Genomic DNA, 22682 nt, shown 5'->3' on the forward strand with positions numbered 1-22682 from the left:
AGTGGCAACAGGGACTTCAAGGTCAGAGAGAATCTGGCACTGGGTTTGAACAACATCCCCAAGGACTTTGGGATACAGAAAATGTAGCATTAGGTGGCCCGGGGGCATTAGGATAGCAGAGAATGCAGAGCTGAGCCAGGGGGTGTCCCATCCCAGTTCCTCTTATGTCAGTGTGCATCCCACAAACCCACCATTGCTAATGGCATTAGTTGCCTCTTTGCTTGTCCTCAGTGGCAGCCTCAGCAGAGAGCCCAAAGGATTGACAGGGCTTTGGAGACTGAACTCCATTTGTACCGACGGAAGATGACCACCAGAGCAGGCTGAGGAAGGGTGGGCAGCGTGAGGGAGTTTAGGCCTTTCCCATTCTTCCTCTTCCCAGGATCTGTTCCAGGTCCCAACCACATTTGTCCGGTGTGTGCATAGTTGTATTTCAACACAGCCACTCTCCACAGGGTGACAGATCATTGAAATGGTGAAAATTACCCAGGAAGAGCCAGAAGCTGTTTCACCTTTGCCCTTAACCCTCTCTCTGCCTCCCCCATCTCCCCAATACACACGCACACACGCACATATCCCTGCCGCCCATGGAAGCTATTTCTAAGCAATCCCGGGCATCTGGGGAATGAAGCTCTGAACAAATATCGGAGCGTGCGCGTGCACGCACACACACAGACACAGACACGTGCTGCTGCTGCATAGTCAAATATAGACCTTGGGGAAGGGGGAACAATGGCAGGGGGTTGAGTTACATTGCCGCAGGGCCAGCAGGCTGCGGGTGTTTGTTGTGGGCCAGGGTGGAATGGGAAAAGCGAGGGGGAGGGAGAGAACATTTGTTTTAATATATAACCCCCCTCCCGGTGCTGTGCTATGCTGTAGAGCATGTGTGTGTGTGAGTGACCTGGAGTGAGAGCCAAGCTATGGGATGTTAAATTGAGTTGGCAGCTCAGTGGCTTTTATGGTCTCTCTCCAGCTGGTTTCCGCTGCTCCCCTGTCTCCTGGCCTGGAGGGATTAGAGGGGGCAGGAAGGGGTGATTTTCACTGGGCTTCTGCACAGAAAAGTGTTTCTCTCTTTGCTTTGGGGAAGGTTTCCCCAGTGGAGGGGAAGCTGCAGCATCACCTGTTCCCTCAGCCCAGCTTCCGCCTCATGCCTCTGATGTCCAGCTGCCTCCAAGGAACAGGCTCCAGACAGCAAAAGAAAGGGAAGCTGGTTTTGACAGGTAATTTTTCTGGCTGTATGTGAGTGTTGACAGCACTTTGGAAGAGTGGCCTGGGAGGGGCTGTGTAGCTGGCACGCACCAAGGGAGTGAAGCACAAATGCAGCAGGGTGACAGGTCACCTCATTCCAACCCCAGGTTCCCACTTTATGGGATTTCCTTGAACAGGGGAAAATCTCTGATCAGATTCTTATGCCTAGAAAAAATCCTTCCTAATTCTGACCCAGCAGCTGTTCAACACGAGAAGCTGCTGGGGATGGTGTAGCAGTGATCAGAGGAGAGCAGAACAGGCTCTAAGCCTGCAGTAGGGTGCAGGAATCCCACTTTTCAATCTCAGGGGCTGCAGAAAGAGTTGTCTTTCCTGACTAGGTCTCAAAGATCTGGGCATTGTTATAGCAAGTCCTAGACCTAGACTTCATCAGAGACAGGTTGAGAGCCCTCCACTCCTGAGGAAGGTTCATTCTGAGCCCCTAGTGTTAGTGTTTCCCCACTCCTTTTCTTCCTCGGTCTCCTTCTCCCACTTTCTTTACCTCCCTTCTCCCCATCTCCTACTCTCTGTAAGAATCAGATAAGGACCATGGTTAAAAAGTGAAAGGAGAAGTCACATTTGTTTAAATTCACCCATTTTGTCCTCTCTCAGATATTGCAATGATCTGTTCCCTATGCTACTGCTCTTGAGTTTATATCTTCAGTGATCAAGCGTTACCTCATATACCCAGATGGCACTCACTCAGTGCCACGGCTCTCACCCTTGAGAGGAACAGAATAGAAAACCCTCGGTCCTGTACTACTTACCTCAATCTAACCCCATCTTAAAACCCTGGTGAGTTGTATGTACATGCACACACTGATCTTAACATGGAGTGCTTCTCATTATAAGGGTACACACACATTCACTCTGTCACAGCAGACATAACACAATGACATCACCCCGGCTACACAAATACACAGCACACACACTCAGTCCACCAGCACACACAATGGCACCGGCACTCAGTGGTCTTTATCACTCAAACTAAGAAAAATACAGTAAAATTGTATGGGACCCTGTTCCCTTAACAGCCTTGCGATGCCCAGCAGTTAGTCCAAGGGCAACATCACAATAAGAACGTGTGAGAGCAAGTGAGGACGGGGAACAGGGAGAGATGTGAAGGGTGAGTAATAGCAAGCACCTGCTACACCAGGGTAGAGTCCGAGGAAGCTGGTGCAGACAGTATCGTTTGAAGGATGAGGAGCGAGGGAGGTGAGCAGCCTAAGCCCCATAACAAAGGTGCTAGCAGTGCAAGGTGCTGCCCGGGCTTGGCAGAGCAGAGGGAGCAAGTGGGGATATTGAGCAATGGTCAAAGAAGACTGAACACCAGGGGAGTTCTTCCTGTTCTTTTAGCTGCGCCAGCCAGGGAGGGGAAGCTCTCCTGCTTTTAGCAGAGGAAGGGAAGATGTGCTCTCCTTCTCACTGCTCCCCTTTACTGTAACGCCTGGTATCAAGAGAGGTAAAGTCATAGTTATAGACTGAGTCGGGACACGAAGGGCCTTGAAGAACAGTGCCTCTCATGACTAGGTCTCCTAGGCATTACGATAATACGACTACTACTACAAAGATGAGGCTAGTGACTTTGTAGAAGATGGAAAACCAGTGAAGGTCTTTCAGGATAGAGCTGGAGCAGTTCTGTTCCATGCACATCTGAGCAGATGGCTGAAGCATCCTAAAGAGACTGAGGTTTGGATCTGAGGGGCCTCTGCAGACCATGGAAATGGGTGCTTATACACCTGACTTGTGAAGGAAGCGATTCAGCAAAGAAGGTCTAGAAGATAGACTGAGGTGCAAAGGTTTGCTCAGAGACTAGGGGAACTTAGGGCCAAGAGGAGAAAACAGACCAGTGAGAAGGGAGGTGGTTGAACTGCGGCTACAGCTGAGAGTCCTTCTCCATCCAAGAGGGAGGGTGTCTATCTTGTTGATGTTTGAGTGGAGCAAGTTAAGAGCCAGGTGTCAGTGTGTGTGATAAAAGGGGAGGGAGGAGCAATAGTTGAGGTAAGTGAAATGATATGCTCAAACTTGAAGGGGTGGACAGACACGTGAGGCACAGTTATAGAGACAGGCAAGATCCCAGGTAGGGAGGGAGCAGAGACACCAGCCTGAAGTCCAAGGGGGATGTGTAGCCCATGTCAAATGCTACACTTAGGTCAAGTGTGAGGGAGCCCTAGACGGCAGAGGGGAGGAGGAGGGTGCCTGAGGAGAGTGCTTTCAGTGCTCTGGAGTTCAAATGTAAATGGACCAAGGATCTTGTGGGCAGTAAGGGTGTTGCAGAGATGATTTCTGACAGTATTTTGCTTTGAAGAGTACATTTGATCTGGGGCCACACTTGACAGCATTGGGGTCAAAAGTTAATTTCTTGAGGAGAGCTGCAGCTATGAGCGTGGTAGGGATAGAGCTGCCAAGAAATGAATGGATGATCATAGTGCTGGCAGAGAGAGACAGAGTGGAGAGGACAGGGCCTGAGAGGAGGTAATCAGATGTGATGAGGGAGGAGATGGCGTTTTGGGAGGATTGGGAGACAAGGGAGTGTGGTGTTAGTGGCTGTGATGCTATTGTTAACTGATGCACTTCTGGAGTGGTAGGAAATAGCCAACTCTGGGCAAGAGGTGAGGGGAAGAGGAGAAAGTGGGCAGGTGGTGGAGCAGACTGGTAATGCTGAAGAGTGAAACTTGCCAGGACCTTTGGATGTTACCCAGTGATAGACAGGGAGGTGCCTTCCTGGGTGGGAGAGAGGCCTTGCAGAGGACTAGCTGTTCTGTTTAGGTCTGGTCAGGGCCGCCCAGAGGATTCAGGGGGCTTGGGGCAAAGTGGGGGAGCTGTGGCGCTTGTACTCACCCGGCGGCGGTCCAGGTCTTTGGCGGCATTTCGGTGGTGGTGGGCCCTTCAGTCGCTCTGCATCTTCGGCAGCACTGAAGGGCCCCCCGCTGCTGAAATGCCACCTAAGATTTGGACTGCCACCGGGCCAGGGCTTGTGGGGCCTGGGGCAAATTGCCCCACTTGTTCCCCCCCTTTCCCCTGGGTGGCCCTGGGTCTGGTGAAGAGAGTTTTGGGGCATGAGCACCACTCCAGATAACCTTTTAAGGGCTTAGAGCATATCCATGTAATGGAAGGTTCTGGAGGAGCAAGGAAACGTAGAGTTTTTAGAGGGGCAAGTTGGTTTGGAGATGCAGACAGAACAATCAGATGCTCCCCAAGGATCCTTGTCACACATAAAGATTCTTGTTATACATGCACACACAGACACAAGCAATCAGCTGACTGAAGATGGGGCTGACACACCATCCTGGAGATCCTTGCAATCTTGATTGGGCAGGGAAGAAGAAGGTGGTTACTGGAGATCAATCAGTGGCTTGTGGATGTTATGAAGAGGAGGGCTGGGATTCACAGATCATTCAGATTTCTCTTCTGATGGGAGGTGTCTGTCAGAATTACTCTGTCTCTACTTTAAGCAATGGGCTATCCCTTGGGGTGAAAACTGGCAGAGCTTGTAGGGCAGCCTTTAAACTAGACAGGAAGGGGCTGAAGGAGGAGCTTTCACTTAACTCAGATAATTTAGTATGTACTTCCAATATAAATATCAAAATAGAAGATGGAGACATTTTTCAAGAGATGATTAATGATGGGGGTAATATGCACTGATGTATGAAAATGTATGTAGAAAAAAGCAGCAAATATGAGCAATAAGAATTGATCAAGGCAGGCCTAGATAATGCAATGATTAAAATTTGGCATCTTTGTGTGATTGGTCACACAAGGACTCCCAATGTTGCTCCCATTGCTGGAGCCACACTGGTGCTAGTGCCACTGGGAGAAGTTGGAGAGAAATGCCAGAGAAGCCAAGTCCCTGCTGTGTTACGGGAGTCTCTCACCCCATTCTCCATGTGGATCTGAAGCTGCTTACAGTCCTTGGTTTTCATCCTCCATTCTCAGCAGGAAGCCTGGGTTGGTGTCTCTGCTGGTCAGAGTCTCCATGAAGCAGATTTAGGCTGGCTGCCAAGCAATATATGGGTAGTTAAAATCTCCATGACCACTGACCAGCATCCTGTGACATAGAGTAACCCAAGAGTTGGCCTGGGAGTTTCTCCTTGTTTCACATCTGTGTCTCCAGCTCTTGGGGCTGGTTCCTGGCACCCAGTGGTTTCTCCTTCCTGGGCTTTTCATTCCTTGTATCCTTCCCCACCAGATGTCATTCACCCGCTTGCTCTCCTTACTTCTTATGGGTCTGTAGCACCCCATCAGTGGGAAGGGGTTGTCTATTCAGCCCCCCACCCCCTTTCAGTGTTTCCTGGGCAGACCCTAGGGGGCTGCAGTGCCATTCCACATCACAGGGGGATCCTCCCCCCTCCCCGGACTGGGACAGAGACAGGGGGCTCTGGCTCTGTAACAGGGCACTCTCCTTCCTCCTCCTCTCCCCTGCTCCTGCTTTGCAGGGGTGTGTAACTGCCCCTCTTCCCCCTAGGTGAGCAAGCACAGGGACAAAAACCTTGGGGCAGATTCTGCGGGGGAGGCCGGAGGGGGAAGATCTCCTGGGAGGGGGCAGGAAGGCACAGCTCTCGGCTCAGGCAGAGGCGGCTTCCCCGCTGCTCTCTGGGCTGGAGCAGGTGAGAGGTGAGTGGGGCAGGGGCAGGGCAGGGGGCTGCCTGCGGCTGGGGCCTCTGGGTTTCTTGGCTCCTGCTCGCCGTCGGGCTGCGGGAGGCGGCATGTCCCGGCCCGGGGAGGGCGCAGGGATGTGCAGCCACACGCAGTCCCTGGCAGCCGGCCTGAGCGCACGGCAGCGGCGGGAGGAGCAGCCGGAGCGGGGAGCCTCGCAGCAGCTCCGCAGCCTTGAGCCTCCCGAAGCCCCCGCAGCCGGGCCGGGCCGGGCATGGCAGCCCCCTTCCGCCGCTCTGCGCGTTAGACCCCGGGAGCCAAAGGAGCCGCTGCGATCGCCGAGGTGAGGAGGCGGGAGGCGGTCAGGACCGGCGGGGGGAGCTCAGGGGGCGGCCTGCGGGCTGGGGAAGGAGTAGGGGGCGCTGGGCTGGGGGGGGGGCCGCGAGGAGAGGGAGGATCCGGCTGCCTGCGGGGGGCAGGAGCCGGCAGAGGTGCTGCCCCACCGCACAGCTGGAGTCCAGGCTCTCGGTGCCCAGCGGCCTTTGCTGGGGGGAGGCGCCCCCTGCAGGGCCGGGCGCCTGGGGAGGGGGATGTGGTTGAGGTGAGGCGGGGGCAGCACGTGTCTGCACTAAGCGAGCACCCTGCGGCTGGCCCGGGGGCAGGAATGGAGGCGTCTGCAGCGGTCCCGGAGACCTGGCCCCTCAGGTCCCTCTCTTCTCCCTTTCAGGTAGCAAGCCTCTTATATATTAAATTACTTTTGTATATATTCAACACCATTATAAATGCTGGAGGCAAAGCGAGGTCTGGGGTGGAGGCTGACAGCTTGCGACCCCCTGAGGGGTCACAACCCCCAGTTTGAGAACCCCTGAGGTAGAACAATATCAGGGTGTGCCAGAGAGAGATTCAGGGGCATCCTCTCCAACGGCATCTGGGGGTAGGGGATAATCCTCCCACTTTGCTCTAAGGTGGTTCCTTTTCTCAGCTGATCCTCTTTGTGCTCTCTCTTCATTTACAGCTAGTTTAGTTTAACTCCCTCTCCCAAAAAAGAGAGAGATGTAGGGAGTCATTGCCTTCACCCTTGCTCCCGTGACATTCACTTTGAGGGCAAACTGTTGTGTCCATGAAGTCAATGCTAAGGAAGCAGAGAGGTCAGGATGGCAGCTCTAGGTGAGGAGCAGAACTTAGAGGTGTGAGCCATAGCACTTGGACACCCTAGCCATGGAGCTGTGATCCAATAACCCTCAGCCACCAATTCACCCAGCATCTGCTGATCTAGTAGCCCGCAGAATCTCTACTCAGCAAGCCTAATCAATACATGAGTATTGAAAGGAGAAAGTTCCTCAGTTCATGAGAGTGACCCAGGGCTTGAAATAAAGACCTAACCCCAGTAAAAATACTGCTCATAGCACCTATGCATTGTCCGAACGCCTTGTGTTTATGTAGAGCCTTTAATCCCAAAGGATCCCACAGTCTTTCCTGCTGCTTCCCCACTAGTGCTGGAAGGTGCTGCCTGAGTTGCAGGTACAGTGTTGGGAATAATGTCCACGATTTGATGACATTAAGTCTGAGGTGATGCGTCAAACTGGGAGACTTCATGAGAAATCTAAGGGAAAATGACCTTTTCAATGACATGTGGTATGAAGCTCAGCTCCTAAAGGCCCTAGAGGAGCATGCTGCCAACTGTTCAGCCATAATCCCTAAATTATTTTATAAGATTCACAGGAATCACTTCACCCTTGCCTGAAACGCAGCAGCTGTTCAACAGCTCACACCAACACTACACAACACTTTAGGACAGGAAGTTAAGGAGAATCCTGTGCCCAAATGTAACTGCAGGGGGAATTCATGGAGGTATAATCTAATTATCTGTGATGGAATTTGGTCAGGCTAATCAGAAGTGCCATGGGGCTTGTAATGACCACAGGTGGTTAGAATCTTGGTTCTGCAACTCATTTGAATGATGCTTCTAGCAGCACCGTACCTCTAAGACAACAGGACAGGCCAGACTCAGACCAGTCCCCTTCTGAGGTACCAGTGTCACTTCCTGAAGAGTTGTCTGCTGCCTGAATCCTAGGAAGTCTCCCATCCAAGTGTTAGCTCAGCCCAGCACTGCACTGCTTGCAAGCCACCTTTAAGGTAGAACAGCCCCTGTCCTTTCCATCCACACATTTGGGTAGAGTCTCTCCATATGCTTACCATTCTCCTAGGAAAATTGCCCGACTCTTCTGATCTGGTTATATGTCTGTCTCTATTGTGTCACCTTACATTTGCCTGCCCTTAACAGCCCCAATTTGCCCCAGAAAGCTATGAAGGAACAAGGCCTTTTTGGGAAGTAGTAGTGCTGCTCCAGGAAGGCAAGTGGTGGATGGAAAATAAATGGACTCAGAAACATTGGGGCTACCAGTGGCTCCACAGGAAGGCAGGAGAAATAGGAAAGAAAGAACTACGGTTAATTAGGAAGGGAATCTTTGCTTTTGTTTCTTTTAAGATTTAACCCCAAATCTAGGAGCCTTTACCCCACTCCCATGTCCTGCAGATGTTGCTCCTGGCAATACTGATCACCTGCCAGAGTTGGAGGGATTTATTTTCCTTACTACTCCTTTTGAGTCTGGCAGAGATAGAAACAATTTCCCCACTTAGCCATCAGCTTTATTAGGTTTGCTAGCTGCAGCTCAAAGTCTAGTGAGAGGACATAAAGTCACCAGCTCTACATCTCAGTGCAATTGGCTGCAGTGATTGCAGAGGAAGTGAGGACCGAGAAGCAACCTCTTCAGTGCAGCCTGAGCTGCACTTCAGAGAGTGTCACCCATTCATTCAGACTGCAGTTAAGATGCATCGGTAGAGTCATGTGGGTGATCTCAGTATTGAATAAAAATGGAGATGGTTCCCCTATGCTGGGGAAGTGGGGTTGCTTGCGGGGAAGGCTGAGATACATGGATGGGCTCCAGTTTAATATCCTTAGTCATTATATACAGTACTCCGATATAATTCTGCTTTATACATTTAAAGGAGGCTGTTTGGACCATGGAGCTCTGGTTGTCCCCAGGAGATGAGGGAGCCCAGAAGGACCTGGTGGAGAGATTTAGTGAGAATGTGACAAGTGGACAATCCTTCTAAAAATGCATGTGAACTCAGAACTCACAGAAATAGGATGATGGGGAGAAAGGGATGTGTGAAGCAAACCCAACAAGGCTGCAGGAAGGGTAGGTGTAGGGTTTTTCTGACTGTGCTCTTTATGTCACTGTAGGTGTTCATCTCGGTGGGGCCACATTGACCATGCTTAGAAGTTTCTGTCTTCAGCTCATGTCCTTGGTTTGGATCCTCTTGGCCCATCACCATCTTGCCCAAGGTGAGACTCAGCAGACATGTGTCTTTCTCCTGTGTCCATCCTTCCAAACCCACCTTGGTGCTGCTAAGTCTCCTCACATCACTGCTATCCAACAAAAGGAAGCTTATCTTACAGATGAGAGCAGAGGTTCTGCTTAGCCAGTAGGCATACTGTGCATGACTGGCTGCAGCCAGAAAGGCTCATTGCTCTGCTTTCCAGGAGTGTCATATCAGTGCAGTGCTAGGCAATACCCAAGGGGACAGAGGGTAGGACTCTCTTGGGCTGCATACAGAGCTCACTCACTTTCTGTAAAAATGGTTGGATTATAGTAATGGACACAACAGTTCCAAGAGGCAGGGAAAGGCAGGAGGAGTGCAGAAGGCCAGCTTGGATCCTGAATTTGCCCCAGCTAAGTGGTGAAGCCACAAAGCACCCACCATTGCAGAGTGCTTATAGACATGAAACGAGATAGTACTCAGCCACAGGCTGAACTGGCCCCGCATGCTGCTCCAGATTATCCATGGCATGTTATGGGAGTTTCTAGTCCTGGTCTGGGCCAGAGGGAGTCTGCCTCCCACTTTCAGCAAAGGCTGTTAAGATGCAGTGAGGAGAACACGCCATCCCCTCTGACTTCTCATGTTCCATGTGGTGTAGCTTAGAGAGAGTCTCTTTTGCTGGCAGCCTGATATAAGATCTGCTGATGGGACTCGAGATCCAGCACCAGCCAAGGGGAGATGGACTCAATCAGCTACCAGTCCTCCATCTCCAAGACAGGGCTGAAGGAAGCTGAGTCCCTGAGATAAAGAGGTCCAGTTTCCTAACGTTTGCTTCTGCTCTCCCATTCCTACCCCATGCGGGTCTCTCTTCCTGCTCTTTGTCTGACTCCAGTCTCTGTTTCAGGTGTGCAGTGACACCTGCTGGACAGAGGGCAGGATGAGAAGCTGTTTGCTTTGTTCGTGTCCCTGGCTCTCAAAGTCTAAGAGTAACCATGATGGGGAGTAGAGCTCCCCCAGTTTGTTCCAGCCCCAAAACAATGTGGGACTGAGAGCTCGGGACTCAGTCTAATGGCTACTCCTAAGCCCTGCAAAGCCACCATGTCTCAGTGATAATCAGTAAACAGGAAAGAGAGAGCAGGTGGCCTGAGGCAGAGAGCAAGGAACAGGAGGGAAGAGGGCTGGAGTTGAGACACCTGACTGAAGAAAGGAGGCCAGTGGTGAGGAGGAGGAGCAGCAGGGCCAGGCCATAGCTCAGTTACAGCCTTGAGGGCCTTTAAATAAATAAACAGAACTTGACACCTGTCAGGTTATAATGCGGCCCCATGCTCGCCTTCCTCTCTGCAGCAGAGTGAGGGATTGTCACTCACAACTTGGCCTTGGCAGAGCCTCGCAGCATAGCACTCTGAAAGCATCTGCAACCCTAGGGATAGAGGCCAACTTCTTGAGGAAACTTGGCTTTTCCCAAAGGACACAAAAGTTTAGAATCTTTAGAATAGAAGGAATCCTTCTCAAAGCCCTTAAGCCCCTCAAATTTCTGCTCAGAAGCTAGTCCTAGACTTTACTATCATTATTATTTATTTTATTATAGTATAGTAGTACCCAGAGGCCCCAGTAGGATTGGGCCCTATTGGACTGGGTGCTGTAAACCAACAAGTAATACACATTCTCTCCAGAATAGCCCCAGTCTTAGGAAAGTTCCACAGAGAGTGAAGGACATGATCCCAATACATAATTTTCAAGCACATTGTTAGTTTTCTAAACAAAGACGCAGTGTTTCAGCCACCTACCCTCGGTGTCTTGTCACAGCCCTAGATTGTGAACTCTCTGGGGCAAGGATTGTCTTGTTTATACAGCCCCTAATTCTTGACTGGGGTCCCAAAATGCTGTTGTCATACAAGTACTAACTGTTTCTGTGCATCTGCTCCTCACTATCTGATCCTTCCCTGTGCAGATGGTCTCTTGTAAAACTCTCACACCCAGTGGGGTAGCTGTGACATAATGAGGGGCAGTCAGAGATAAATGGAGGAGGGGGAAGTGAGCATTTGCAAGATAAAAGGGGACTATGGCCCCAGGGCCCTCACTGTGGATAGATCTGACCTAATAGGGGCCCTTGGGATGAACAGTTCTGGAACCCTGGGGCTTGCATGCACTGGTTTATGTTAGCAAGTGTTTGCTTTTCTGACCTCCTTGTGCACTAACTCCGACTCTCTGCCCTGTCCTGCAGGTGATGACTGCAGTGAGCGCTGTAACCTGGCCCATGGCTGCTGTGACCAGGACGGCAAGTGCAGGTATAGTGGTTGGAATTCTGGTGTGGGTGCATTTAAACTTTAACCATTCCTGGGACAGCTGATCTCTTGCTCCACGCACTGTTTCCCTGGGACACCCAAACCCTTACCTAGGTCAAAGAATGCCAAGGGGCTCATCCTACTCAACCAGAGCCAGCCCACAACATTTTGGCACCTGAGACGGGGAGCACAAATGATGCCTCCATACCCCCTCGCTTGGGCCAAAACTTTGAAAGGTCTCAATTCTGCCTTCTTCCTCTTCTTCTCCTCTCATGGTACTGCTCTGCTACGTGCCCCAATAAAGGAGAACTAACACTTAAAATGTTTGAACAAGGCATTTTAAGTTAACACTTAACTTTCAAATGCCTGAACAGCAAATATAACTTTTATTGTCTGCATAGTAAACATTGGCATTTTTATCTGTTTGAATAATCAAAATGGTGCTTTCCGTGCCTTCTTGGTTGCAAAGATTTGAACTGCTTCCTGAAGGTCCACAGTCTGGACCAACTCATGCTCTGTTGAGATGGTTGCAAGGCCGACCAACTTCTCCTGTGTCACTGTGGAGCATAGATGTGTTTTTATTAACTTCAGCTTGGAGAAACTGTGTTCTCCATGGGCAACTGTTACAGGAAATGTTAGACGTATGCACAGAGCAACAAAAGCATTTGGAAAGAGGGTAGTAATCTTATTTGTGTACATGTATTCCAGAACAGCCTTTGGAGTTGATTCTGCTGAAATGTGTCTTAAAAGGACTTTCAGTTCATCACCTAAATCACTCGCATCAATGTTGCACATGTCATCATGTGTCGACACTGTCTCTAGTGCCCTGCATTGCTGGTGTAGGTCGTCTTCAGGTATAGGGAGGAGTTTGGGACTATCATACAACATCCCAAATACACTGCTGTGTTCCTTGCGCTGCATTAAACGTTCTTCAACTGACTGCATTGCACAATCTAGCACCCGGTTAAAGAATTCAACTTTGAATTGTTGTTTGGGGTCTCTTATGGGATTATCCCGTGCCTCATAATCAAAATGTTGTCTTCTTCAGTGACTCTTGTATTCTTGAATGGGTGGGAAAATAGCTTCAGTGTGAAGTTTCTCTGCCAACTTCTGTGCACGCTTCAGAATGTTTTGAAATCCCCTATCTGACCGGTAAGAATGTAGGTATGACTTTGCTTTGTCCAGTTGTTCCATTGCTCCAGATAGATCAAGGTCAACATCTTGGAGTCTCTTGCTTACAACATTTATTTCAAACGGTATGACACGCCACAACACTAAGCCACACAGAAATGTGAAATTATGTATGTTTCTGGTGATTCCATTTCCTTCTGTCACTGTTTTCCCACTAACAGTCACTGTCATAGCATTATCCTCCATTATGGCAACTATGGCATCATCTATCTTCCCAATTCGGTGTTTGATAGGCTATATCGCCTCCACTTGACTTTCCCATTGTGTGGCACTCAGTGGTTTCAGTGTCAGAGAGGATGTTCCCAGATGTTGCTTCAAAATTTTGCATTGATGACTTGATGCAGAGAAAAATACATAGATGCTCTGAATTACATTAAAAAATTCAGCAGCCTCACTAGAAGCTGATGCTGCATTACTGACCACCAAGTTCAATGAATGAGAACTGCATGGGACAAAAAAAGCTTGAGGGTTTAACTCTCGGATCCATGTCTGCACTCCTCTGTTCTTTCCTCTCATGTTGGCACCATTATCATAGCCCTGACCTCTCATGTCAGCTATCGCAATTCCTGTATCTTCCACCTTTTTAAGAAGCACATTTGTCGTACCAGCTCCTGTAGTATCATCAGTGTCAATAAATTCTAGAAAGTGCTCTCTGACAGTCACCATTGCAGGGACATTTTCACTAGGTTCTGCTATTGTTACAAAAAGCACCACTGAAGTCATTTGTTCCATATGGCTGATGTCAGGTGTTCAGTCCAGAATAACAGAGTAATATCTTGCTGACTTCAGATCTGCCATAATCTTTTGTTTGACTTTTGTTGCCAGTAACTGTATGATCTCATTTTGAATTGTTTTTCCAAGGTAGTGTGTGTGTACATTTCTTGGGTAGTGACTCTTCTTAGATGCTCCTGGAGTACAGCATCAAACTCAGCCATCAGCTCCACAATTTTAAGGAAGTTTCCATTGTTTGGCACATACAGCTGATCTGAAGTGCCACACAGTGCTAGGTTTTGGGTAGCAAGCATTCTCTCAATGGTAAGTTCAGAACATTTTGCCATTAAAGTGACTCTGATGCAATCTTCTCTTGATGCTGATCATTTATGGTGGCCTTTAACCTTAGTGTCATCTCAAGCTCTTTCCAGCTATGGAATGCTCTCTGGTGACTTGCTTCTCATGGCATGCCAGATTTCTAGCCAGATTTTTCCAGTCCTTTATACCTGTAGAACCCAATGTAGCTGAAACATTAAACTGGAAGAGTTTGCAACAAAAACAGTATGTAGCATTCTGGGTTTTTGAGTACATAAGCCATGGCCTCTCCACTTTGTTACCATTGGGGATTCCATGCCAGTAATGTGTTGGATGGAAATGTCTATTTTCATTGTCTTTGGGGAACATGAAGTTTTTCATTTGCTGTGGCCCATGCAGTACAAGGAAGTCCCTCAGGCTACTGCTCAACTTGTCCAAATCTTAGTCCCCAGGCTCCAAGAGTCACATACTCCAGCCAGTTGGATGGACTACCCTCCTGGTGGGAAAGTGTGGTCTCTCTGTCCTTTCTCTGTTGTGGGCTTTGCTTCAGTGCCTTTAGATCCCACCTGAAGCCAACAAACTTGCAAAGTTCTGCAGAGGCAAAGTGGTCCCTAGGCAGCACAACGTTTGAGACACTAGGGATCCTCAGGGCTTAGATGGGTATCCTAGACAGAGAGAATAATAGCGACCCAGACAGCAGGAAAAGTTAATTGTAAGCTGCTTTAGATTCTGAGCTCTTTGGGGCAGGGACTGTCTTCCTGTGTGTGTGCAATGTGGATACTTGCAGAACACATAACTTACATGATAACAGAAGGCCACAGTAGCTTTGACACCCACAACAGAAAGAGCACCGTTGGCTAGAATCCTGGCATAGGGTTCAGTTATAACAGTGTTATCAGAGCCGTACTCTGTCTGTGCTACTTGTTGCAGGTGGGAATGGGGAAACCCACTATGGCCAAGTTCTGTAGTGATGGCCTCTAAGACAGTGATGTGGCTAGTTCAGGGTGCAAGGGCTGGCAAGGGTCAAGTCAAGGTGCTATGCTAGTCAGGATGGTAATCTTGCTGCCTGTTATTGAGGTAGATACAGAGGTATTAGCTACTGCTTCCCTTTTCAGGTCACCACTTGTTCACTGAACTCTCCTGCAGCTTGGAAGCCTCTTCTCCCCATCATCTGGTCTCAGGGAGACACTCTGGCTAGCCTGTGCTTCTCTGTCTGGACTTTCATTGCCCAGATGCGGAGAATCTCAGAGCTCCTGCCATCTTGCTGGAGTCTATTGGAATTGTAGGTGCTGCATTGAGTTTGTGAGGTTTAATTCTGTGATACATTTTGAGTCCAATTTGTATATCTTGCCTGCTCTGTCACCTCAGCTCAGTTTTACTTTCATCCAGGTGCTCTCTTTCTCGGACACATAATCTCTTCTTTCCCCGCTGGGGAGTCGGGCACTGTCCAATCAGGGAACACTTACAATTAGTGCCCACTGTCCTGTTAGGTCTAGAATGCTGCCGTGTACTGCAGTGACTAGTTTCTCCATCACACTCTTACGGTGAGCTTGTAGAATAAGATGATACTTATACATGGAGCTTTATACACTGGAATACTGTGCATGGCTTCACATCTGGATTATTGTGCAGTGCTTTGAGTCCCACAATTCAGGAAGCGTGATGGGGTGTTCATCCCACATGTGCTGGGCAAGGGTTAATATGGGCCTGAGAGACCAATTAACCTGCCTGCTCAGACCTGGAGGGTAGGCCAGGCCTAGTTAGAGATAAAGCCAGCTAGGAGAAGAACAGGGCTTGTTTCTATAAAGAGCTGGGTGAACCCAGTTAGGGAGGAGAAACCCTGAGGAGAGGAGGTAGAAAGTTTCCACTCTAGGAAACAGTTTGATAGGAGGCTGTGGAGCAGGGTGGGCAGGCAGGCTGGCTGGCTATTGCAGGAGGGAGCTGGAAGCCTGACTGGAGACAGGGACCCCGAGGAGTTATAGCCTTCCTGAACCCCTGAGGGAGGGAAGGAACGTGCTGCCCCCTGGACAGTGGGTTGTCCAAGGCACAGGAGCCTGACAAGGTATGGAGATGTAGGTGATGAAGCACACTTGTGAGGAAGAGGCAGTCAGCTGAGGGCTGAAGATTTGGTTTTGTTATTTCTTTTGTCCTTTGGTAAAGGATTCTCTGGCCCTGGGAAGGGCAGGAATTTGCAAATTGGTCTGGACAGAGGGCAAGGACAATCTTATGGCTGGAGTAGGCCAAAGGACAGTAGGGGGAAACTGAGGCAAAGGTTGCTGCAGCACCGGAGCCAGAGAGGCAGGGGATGTTGAGCTGGCACCTTTGTTGCAGGAAGGATATGGACAAATTAGACTAGTACAAAGAAGGCAACAAAATGTACAAAGCTATGAGGCCCTGGGGGGAATTCTGCATTCCTGCTGGTGCCTACTACCTGCCCTTTAGCTTGGCTGAAGGGTACAGGCATTTTCTTTTTGTCTAATTTGATACTTGAATACAGAGCAGATTCCTGGGAGGAGGACAATATGGACTAGCAATTGAAATCAAGGCTGTTAGCAAATGTCCGGGTTCTGTTACCCACTCTGCCACCCTATGTAGCCTTGTAGGGTAAATCCCTTTTCTTCTCGGCCTCAATTCCCACATCTATAAAGTGCGGATAATATTTACCTCCATCCCTTGGGAGGAAAAAGGCATTAAATGTTGGGAAAGGGCTTTGATGCTGAAGAATGTGAAAGCGTGTGCTGAATGCTGCTATTCCAGCTTTATGGGACAAAATAAATGCACTAGCAGCGTTTGACAGGTACGCACAAAATGCTACAGCAGCCATGTTACCAGACCAGGCATATGTTTATGCCACAGTTACAGGTGTGATTGCAGCTCAGTAGACATACCAGAGCTAGCTTGAGTCCTGGAGCATAGACACTGCGGCATCATGGGCTAGCTGCAGAGGAATTACCCATGGTTCCAGGAATACTTATACTGTCTGCACTGCTCCAGCTTCACTGCTTCTGGTACCCAAGCTGGCTACAATAAAGCTTGCTTGGGTACCTCTACACCAGCTGCAGTTACACCTCATGATAGAGTGTGGACATGCCCAGGTTCTGTCGTCTTTGCCTCCTCCCTTGGCCTTGATGCAGGGCCGGCTTTAGGCTGATTCGCCCAAATCGGGCCCCGCGCCTCAGAGGGCCCTTCACTCGCTCCGGGTCTTCGGCAGCACTTTGGGGGTGGTCCTTCAGTGACACCGAAGACCCGGAGCGAGTGAAGGACCCGCTGCCAAAGTGCAGCCGAAGACTCAAAATGCCGCCCGGTGAGTACAAGCCCCACATCTTCGAATCGGGCCCCGCACTTCCTAAAGCCAGCCCTGCCTTGATGGGCTCCCCAGAAGAACCAATTTTCTGTCTCCTGGGGGTGCTTTGAGAGAAGACTTTACAAGCACCACACACACTTATAGCAAGCGCAGGATGGTGTGTGAAGATAGGCTTATGTAAGCCATTACATAATCCAGTTCTTGTCTACATTGTGCTGCCATTGGGGAGGCTGCTGTGCTCGAACTGACCTTCCTGTATCCTCTTGCAGGTGTGACCCAGGCTGGGAAGGAAAGTACTGCGAGCAGTGTGTGCGGATGCCGGGCTGTCTCCATGGTACATGCCATCAGCCTTGGCAATGCATCTGTCACAATGGCTGGGCTGGCAAGGTCTGTGACAAAGGTAGGTTTCACCAGCTGGACAGGAATCAGTTTGCTTCAGGAAAGGGTTCAGTGATAGGTAACTTGTTTACAATAAAGATCTCCAGGTGGGGAAAATGTGGTGTGGGGAGGGTCCAACTGCCCTGCAAAGAGAGGGAGGGGAATGTGGAGGGCACAGGGATTAGAGGCATCAGGTGTCAATCCAGCTGCCTGAGTGTGTATCCCTATGAGATTGAATTTTTCACTCTTTCATGATTAGGGCAGGAGCCCAGCACGCATCCCCTAAATGAAAGGATGATGCAGCTGTTTAGGTGACCAGCTGTTTCTCATTGTGATGCTTGTACTGGGGGCTGGGGTTTTATCTTTCTGTCAGAGATTTGGCCCATCCCTTTTCCTTTCTACAGAAGGTGGTCAGGCTGCTGGGCTCTGATGCCTGTCTGCAGGGCCTGTGATATCGATGGGCCTGAGGCAGTGGTATTAGTGGTATTCACTGGCTTTCCCTCACTGCTGGGACTGCTGACAATGCTTTCTGTTTCCATCCGCACTTTTTGCCTTTGGCAACCAGCTGGGTGGGATCCACTCACTCTGTCAACTTCAAATGGAAGTGAGTGAGAAGCAGCTTCATGGCATAGCTAATCTGCCCTCCAGCTAGGAGTCTCCGGGGTCTGCTCTTCAGGCTGGAGAGTGTTCAGAATGCAGCATGTTGTTATTCTATGGCACTCAGAGCCACAGGGCAGCTAAGGGCCTTCCCTTCTCTGCAGCTCGCTTTCCCTGCCATATAGAACAATGTAAAAGTGCTTTGAGAGCTGCAGTTGAAGAGTTCTAGACTTTAAGGCCAGATGGGACCACCAGCTCATCTAAACTGTCTGATCCCTCTATACCACAGGCCATTAAACCCTACTCAGCCACTCCCACTCCAAGCCTATCCATCAGAACTAGACCAAAGTTTTACAGCCCTCAGAAGACTAAACTACTGTGTGCCACAGGCAGAGAAGAGGAGGGACCGAGGTGCTCCAAAGCCTGAGGCAATGGCAGGGAACTGATTGAGTTGTACCGCAGTGAGTTCTGTGTAAAAGCCATGCTGCTGGGGCTGAGGGAAGCTGTAGCTCATGATTCATCTTTTCTCTTTGGGGTGGGGTTGACAGTTCTTGCTGGCACCAGCTCAGCTCACCAAATGCCTCCCCTTTTTCTCTCCTCAGACGTACAGATCTGTGAACACGAGCTCCCCTGCCAGAACGGGGCCGAGTGTGTCTACGACGGGGACGGGGAGTATTCCTGCCTGTGTCCTGAGGGCTTCCATGGGAAGGACTGTGAGCGGAAGACAGGGCCATGTGAGAAGGCAGGGTGAGAGCGAGCGGCAGGGCAGGCGGAGATTACATAAGGCATTAGTTCCAGCTTCTACTCTACCAATCAATAGCCCAGCTTGGATCATTAGCTGTGGATTTCTATGTTTATGGCATCAAGCCAAAACCTTCCTAGTCTTTAGGGGAACTTTGGTTTAGCTGACTGTAATGGCAGCTCCCTCAGCAGATGGAGTCTGAGCTATAATCAGAGCAGATTCTAGTCACTCATGGTTAACGCAGTGACCCTGCCTCTGCTTTGCACTCAGGGAAACTTATTGGGAGTCAGCCTTCCTCTTTGTAAGGTTTGGCTTTAGGCTTTTCCTGATGTGGGATTGGCCAGTGACACTCGGCCACATTCTCTAGAAGGGTGGGAGGTAGCTGTGCTCCAGGTGTGTCAGTGCATGTCCATAGGGACAACTTTGGGGCCTTTCTCCCCTCTGTGCAGCAGGGACCCAAACACCTGCCCTTTCCTCTCCCCCGCTTGTGGGTGGAATTCCCCCTTATGCAGAGAGCAAGCACAGGGCCTATGCACCACTTAAGCCCATGAGTGCATTTCACCCTGAGAATGCAAGTCTATCTGGGGCCAGAGCCATATCCTATCCAGGCCTGTGATCAGTCCCTGCTTTCTGCCTGCAGGTTTCCATGCAGGAACGGTGGCCAGTGCCAGGACGAGAACGGCTTTGCTAGGAACTTCACCTGCAGGTGCCTGGCTGGCTTTGTTGGTACCCTCTGTGAGAATGATGTAGATGACTGTGTGATGCGTCCCTGTGCCAACGGTGCCACCTGCCATGATGGTATCAACCGCTTTTCCTGCCAGTGCCAGGTGGGCTTCGAAGGCCGTTTCTGCACCATCAACATTGACGACTGTGCCAGCCACCCGTGCAAAAATGGGGCAAAGTGTTATGATCGCATCAATGATTTTGACTGCTTGTGTCCCGACGGTTTTACTGGCAAAATGTGTGAGGTCTCCACTCCAGAACCGACCTGGGTCACCATCTACCTTCCTGCTAACAGGGAGAACAACGGTGCTGTGAAAAGCACAACCAGCGAGAATCTCCGGGTTACGCAGCCCGAGCCAGTCAGGACTGTGGTTACTGGGAGGCGGGTTGCCAACCACAGTGAGAGAGCCAGTGGGGGAGGGCTGTTGAAAATTTCTGTGAAAGAGGTGGTGACCCAGCGGGACGCTGGGCTGAGTGAGTCCCAGCTGGTGACCGTGCTGGTGTTTGGGATACTCACAGCTGCGCTGGTCCTGGTGACCATACTGTTAATGCTGCGGAACCGGCAGAGAGGGTGTCAGAGGTCAAACTGGTGCAAAAGCCCCTCACAGGCTGCAAGGAAGCTCCAGGAACAAGAATGTCAAGTGGGCATGTTAAATACAGTCATGGTAGAGCCCAGGAAGACAACAGAACTGTGAGGACTCTGGCACTCTCAGAGTGGGGCCCTGCCAGGCAGTCATGCCAATGAACCCTTCAAACTGTGCCCTGGGAGTCATTCTGGTTGGGTGTCTCGAAAGTACTAAAGGTCTTTGGTGCAACCTGGTCTGTGATTCAGTGGGGAGGGGGTTTCCACAGGGCAGCGAATTCGTATTTGCAAACAGAACTCTCAAACAGGGTGTGACCAGCCTGTCCTGGATCTAATCCATCTCCATCAACCAGGTGTACCTAGGAGTCCAAAGCAAGGGCTGTCAGAACAGCTCACTACTGGAAGTGGCAGCACAGACTTTTTCAGCTAGCACCAGAAGACATTAGTACCATCTTGTACTAAGCCATGCTAGAAATGAGACTGATCATGCCAGAGCAGAAGAAGGCAGAACCCTCTGAGAAACTCAAACTTTGCCAGGCCCCTGGATGCTGGGTAATTCCTAGTGCTGCCACTAGTGTAATCTTTGGCCTGTTGTTCACACTGGGGCTAGGGCTGCTGGAGCTGTTGTGCTCTATGTCTGCCCTTCTGTAGGGCTGTGGGGTTCCTAGCTCTTTCTGGTGGCTATGGTTTGTCTGTTTCAAACTGCACAGCCAAGGAGTGAGCGAACAGGCTCTCTCTGTAGCCTTGTGGTGCTGTGAGTGGTTGGGAGAGATTCCAGAGGTGGCTCAAGAGCCCATCTTGCCCTTTTCTACCTGATATCGTGTCCCTTCTTGTGAGAATGTTTTGTACCTTGCTGCTGCTGATCCATGTGTCTTTTCTCCCTTTACCAAACCATTTGAGCTGGTTTGGGTGTGTTCTAATAGTAATTCAAAAAGCTCCTTCCCCACCCCAGCACGTGCTTCCACTTCCCTGCTCGCTGCGGGGGACAGCCAGAGCCAGATGTGTTATAAACACAAAGCCAGTACCCCTCCAGTGTTGTCGAGGTCTGGGCTGGCCCCTACCACAGCCCCCTGCAGATGGAATTGAATATGGAGGAGGCTGGAATTGAGCTCTGGTTGGTTTGGTATTAGTCCAGGTCCCAGTTCCTGACTGCCTCCCCCAGGCACAGAGCTGGGAGTAACCTAAAACCAGCCATTGTAGCACTTTTCAATACAAAGTGAGGGCGAAGCTCTCTCTAGGGGATGTAGGGGCAGATTAAAGTTTCAGATAGCCCTGGGGGACAGAAAGGTGGCCCCACCTGCGCCATAGCCATGGTGCACCTTTCAGTAAGAAACCCACACATCCTCATCCCTAAGACACAGCAGAGGGAATGGGACATTTACCCATGAATCTAGGTTATCTCTTGCCTGGTCCAGTCCAATCACTGTTGACAAAGCATCCACCCCTTCCCGGCCAGGGACAGCACAGGGCTAGACACCATGTCACTAACAAGGGTGAGAAAGTTTCCCTCTTTCTCACCACTGCCCCACAGCCTTGCTATGTTGTATTCAGGCAGGGTCCGCAGAGGCCATGCCACAACCAAGGTAAAGGAGCTAGAGCCCCAGGTGGAAGGGAGGGCTCCTGCGTGGGAATGAGGCAGAGCAGGCAAAGGGGCTGGAGGGAGAGGAGATTAGGGCTTTACCAGGAAGATTTCTTTTTTAATACACTGATGGATGATGTAACTTTATCAAATAAAATACCAGAACCAGCATGGAGCCTAACAAGCCCATGAGCAGAGCCTTTGCCAGTGATGTTCTTTCTTCTGCCCTGGTCCAAGTCCACCCTAAATCTTTGCCAGAGGAGCTGCCCCATAACCCCTCTAATACCTGATTCTTGTGCTATATCCCAGAGAGACCCTCTAACCCCTGGGGCCTGGTAGGGGCTTCTCAATCCTATCACCCCAAAGACAAAATGGCAGTGTTACAACTTGGGCTACAGCTCAACGAGCAGAGAGGGATCAGGGCACCCTGCAGGGATGCAGCTGGGTCCTGCAGCCTCAGGTGCAGGAAAGGGTCGCTTGTGTCTCAGGTCAGCCTGGAGGAGTTTGCTTCTGCTACAGGCATCCCCAGTGCTGGAGAGAGGGGCTGGGCTGTCTGGTAATGGCAGAGTCCCCAGACCACACACTAGGAGGGCGCGAGATGGGTCATGAGTGTGTCTAACCTGAGTATGGGCAGTGTGAGGGGAAATGGGAGAGATCCCAGGCTAAAGGTTGGAGGAAAACCCCCACCCATGGGGAGGTAGGAAGGGGAGGTTCAGCTTACATAGGCCAACATGATGGTGTGGGAGACATGGATTCAAAACCCAGCTCTGCTGCTCCCTCATTCCCTGCCCATGCCCCAGATCCCCAGGCTGGCAGGCTCCACCCTGCAATGCGAGATACCCAGGCTTCATTACAGGGGCCTCTCTCTATGGCCAAGCTGGAATCAGAGCAGTGCTGAGGCGCTCTGAGGAAAAGATTTCTCCAGCCTCCTGAACCAGAAAGTTGTGAAACTGAGGGAGGAGGGATGAGCTCTCCTTTGGAATAGTGCCACCTAGATTAACTTCAGAGGCCTTTAAACACCTGAAGGGTATAGTGTCCCCCAGCTGCCATAACAAGTAGAACATGCAACACTGACACCATCTCTGGGCACTAGCGTATTTGTACATACAAGG

At 50.4% G+C, this 22682-nt stretch overlaps 1 protein-coding gene across 4 annotated transcripts; it reads left to right on the forward strand.

Moving 5' to 3' along the window:
- Positions 1–1146: 1146 nt before the first annotated feature.
- On the forward strand, positions 1147–22409 carry DLK2 (delta like non-canonical Notch ligand 2). Of its 4 annotated transcripts, none has more exons than XM_050948976.1 (6): positions 1147–1217; positions 9086–9187; positions 11387–11450; positions 17238–17368; positions 18546–18690; positions 19326–22409. In XM_050948976.1, the coding sequence occupies exons 1-6, from the start codon at positions 1154–1156 to the stop codon at positions 20101–20103; spliced, it is 1284 nt and encodes a 427-aa protein (XP_050804933.1). In that variant the 5' UTR covers positions 1147–1153; the 3' UTR covers positions 20104–22409. The 4 variants fall into 4 exon arrangements, with proteins under 4 accessions (XP_050804933.1, XP_050804934.1, XP_050804936.1 ...); XM_050948977.1 differs by lacking the exon at positions 1147–1217 and adding an exon at positions 5787–5856; XM_050948979.1 differs by lacking the exon at positions 1147–1217 and adding an exon at positions 5800–5849.
- The last annotated feature ends 273 nt before the right edge of the window (positions 22410–22682 follow it).

Source organism: Gopherus flavomarginatus, chromosome 4 (genome assembly GCF_025201925.1).
Source record: "Gopherus flavomarginatus isolate rGopFla2 chromosome 4, rGopFla2.mat.asm, whole genome shotgun sequence".
Classification (NCBI taxonomy): Eukaryota; Metazoa; Chordata; order Testudines; family Testudinidae; genus Gopherus; species Gopherus flavomarginatus.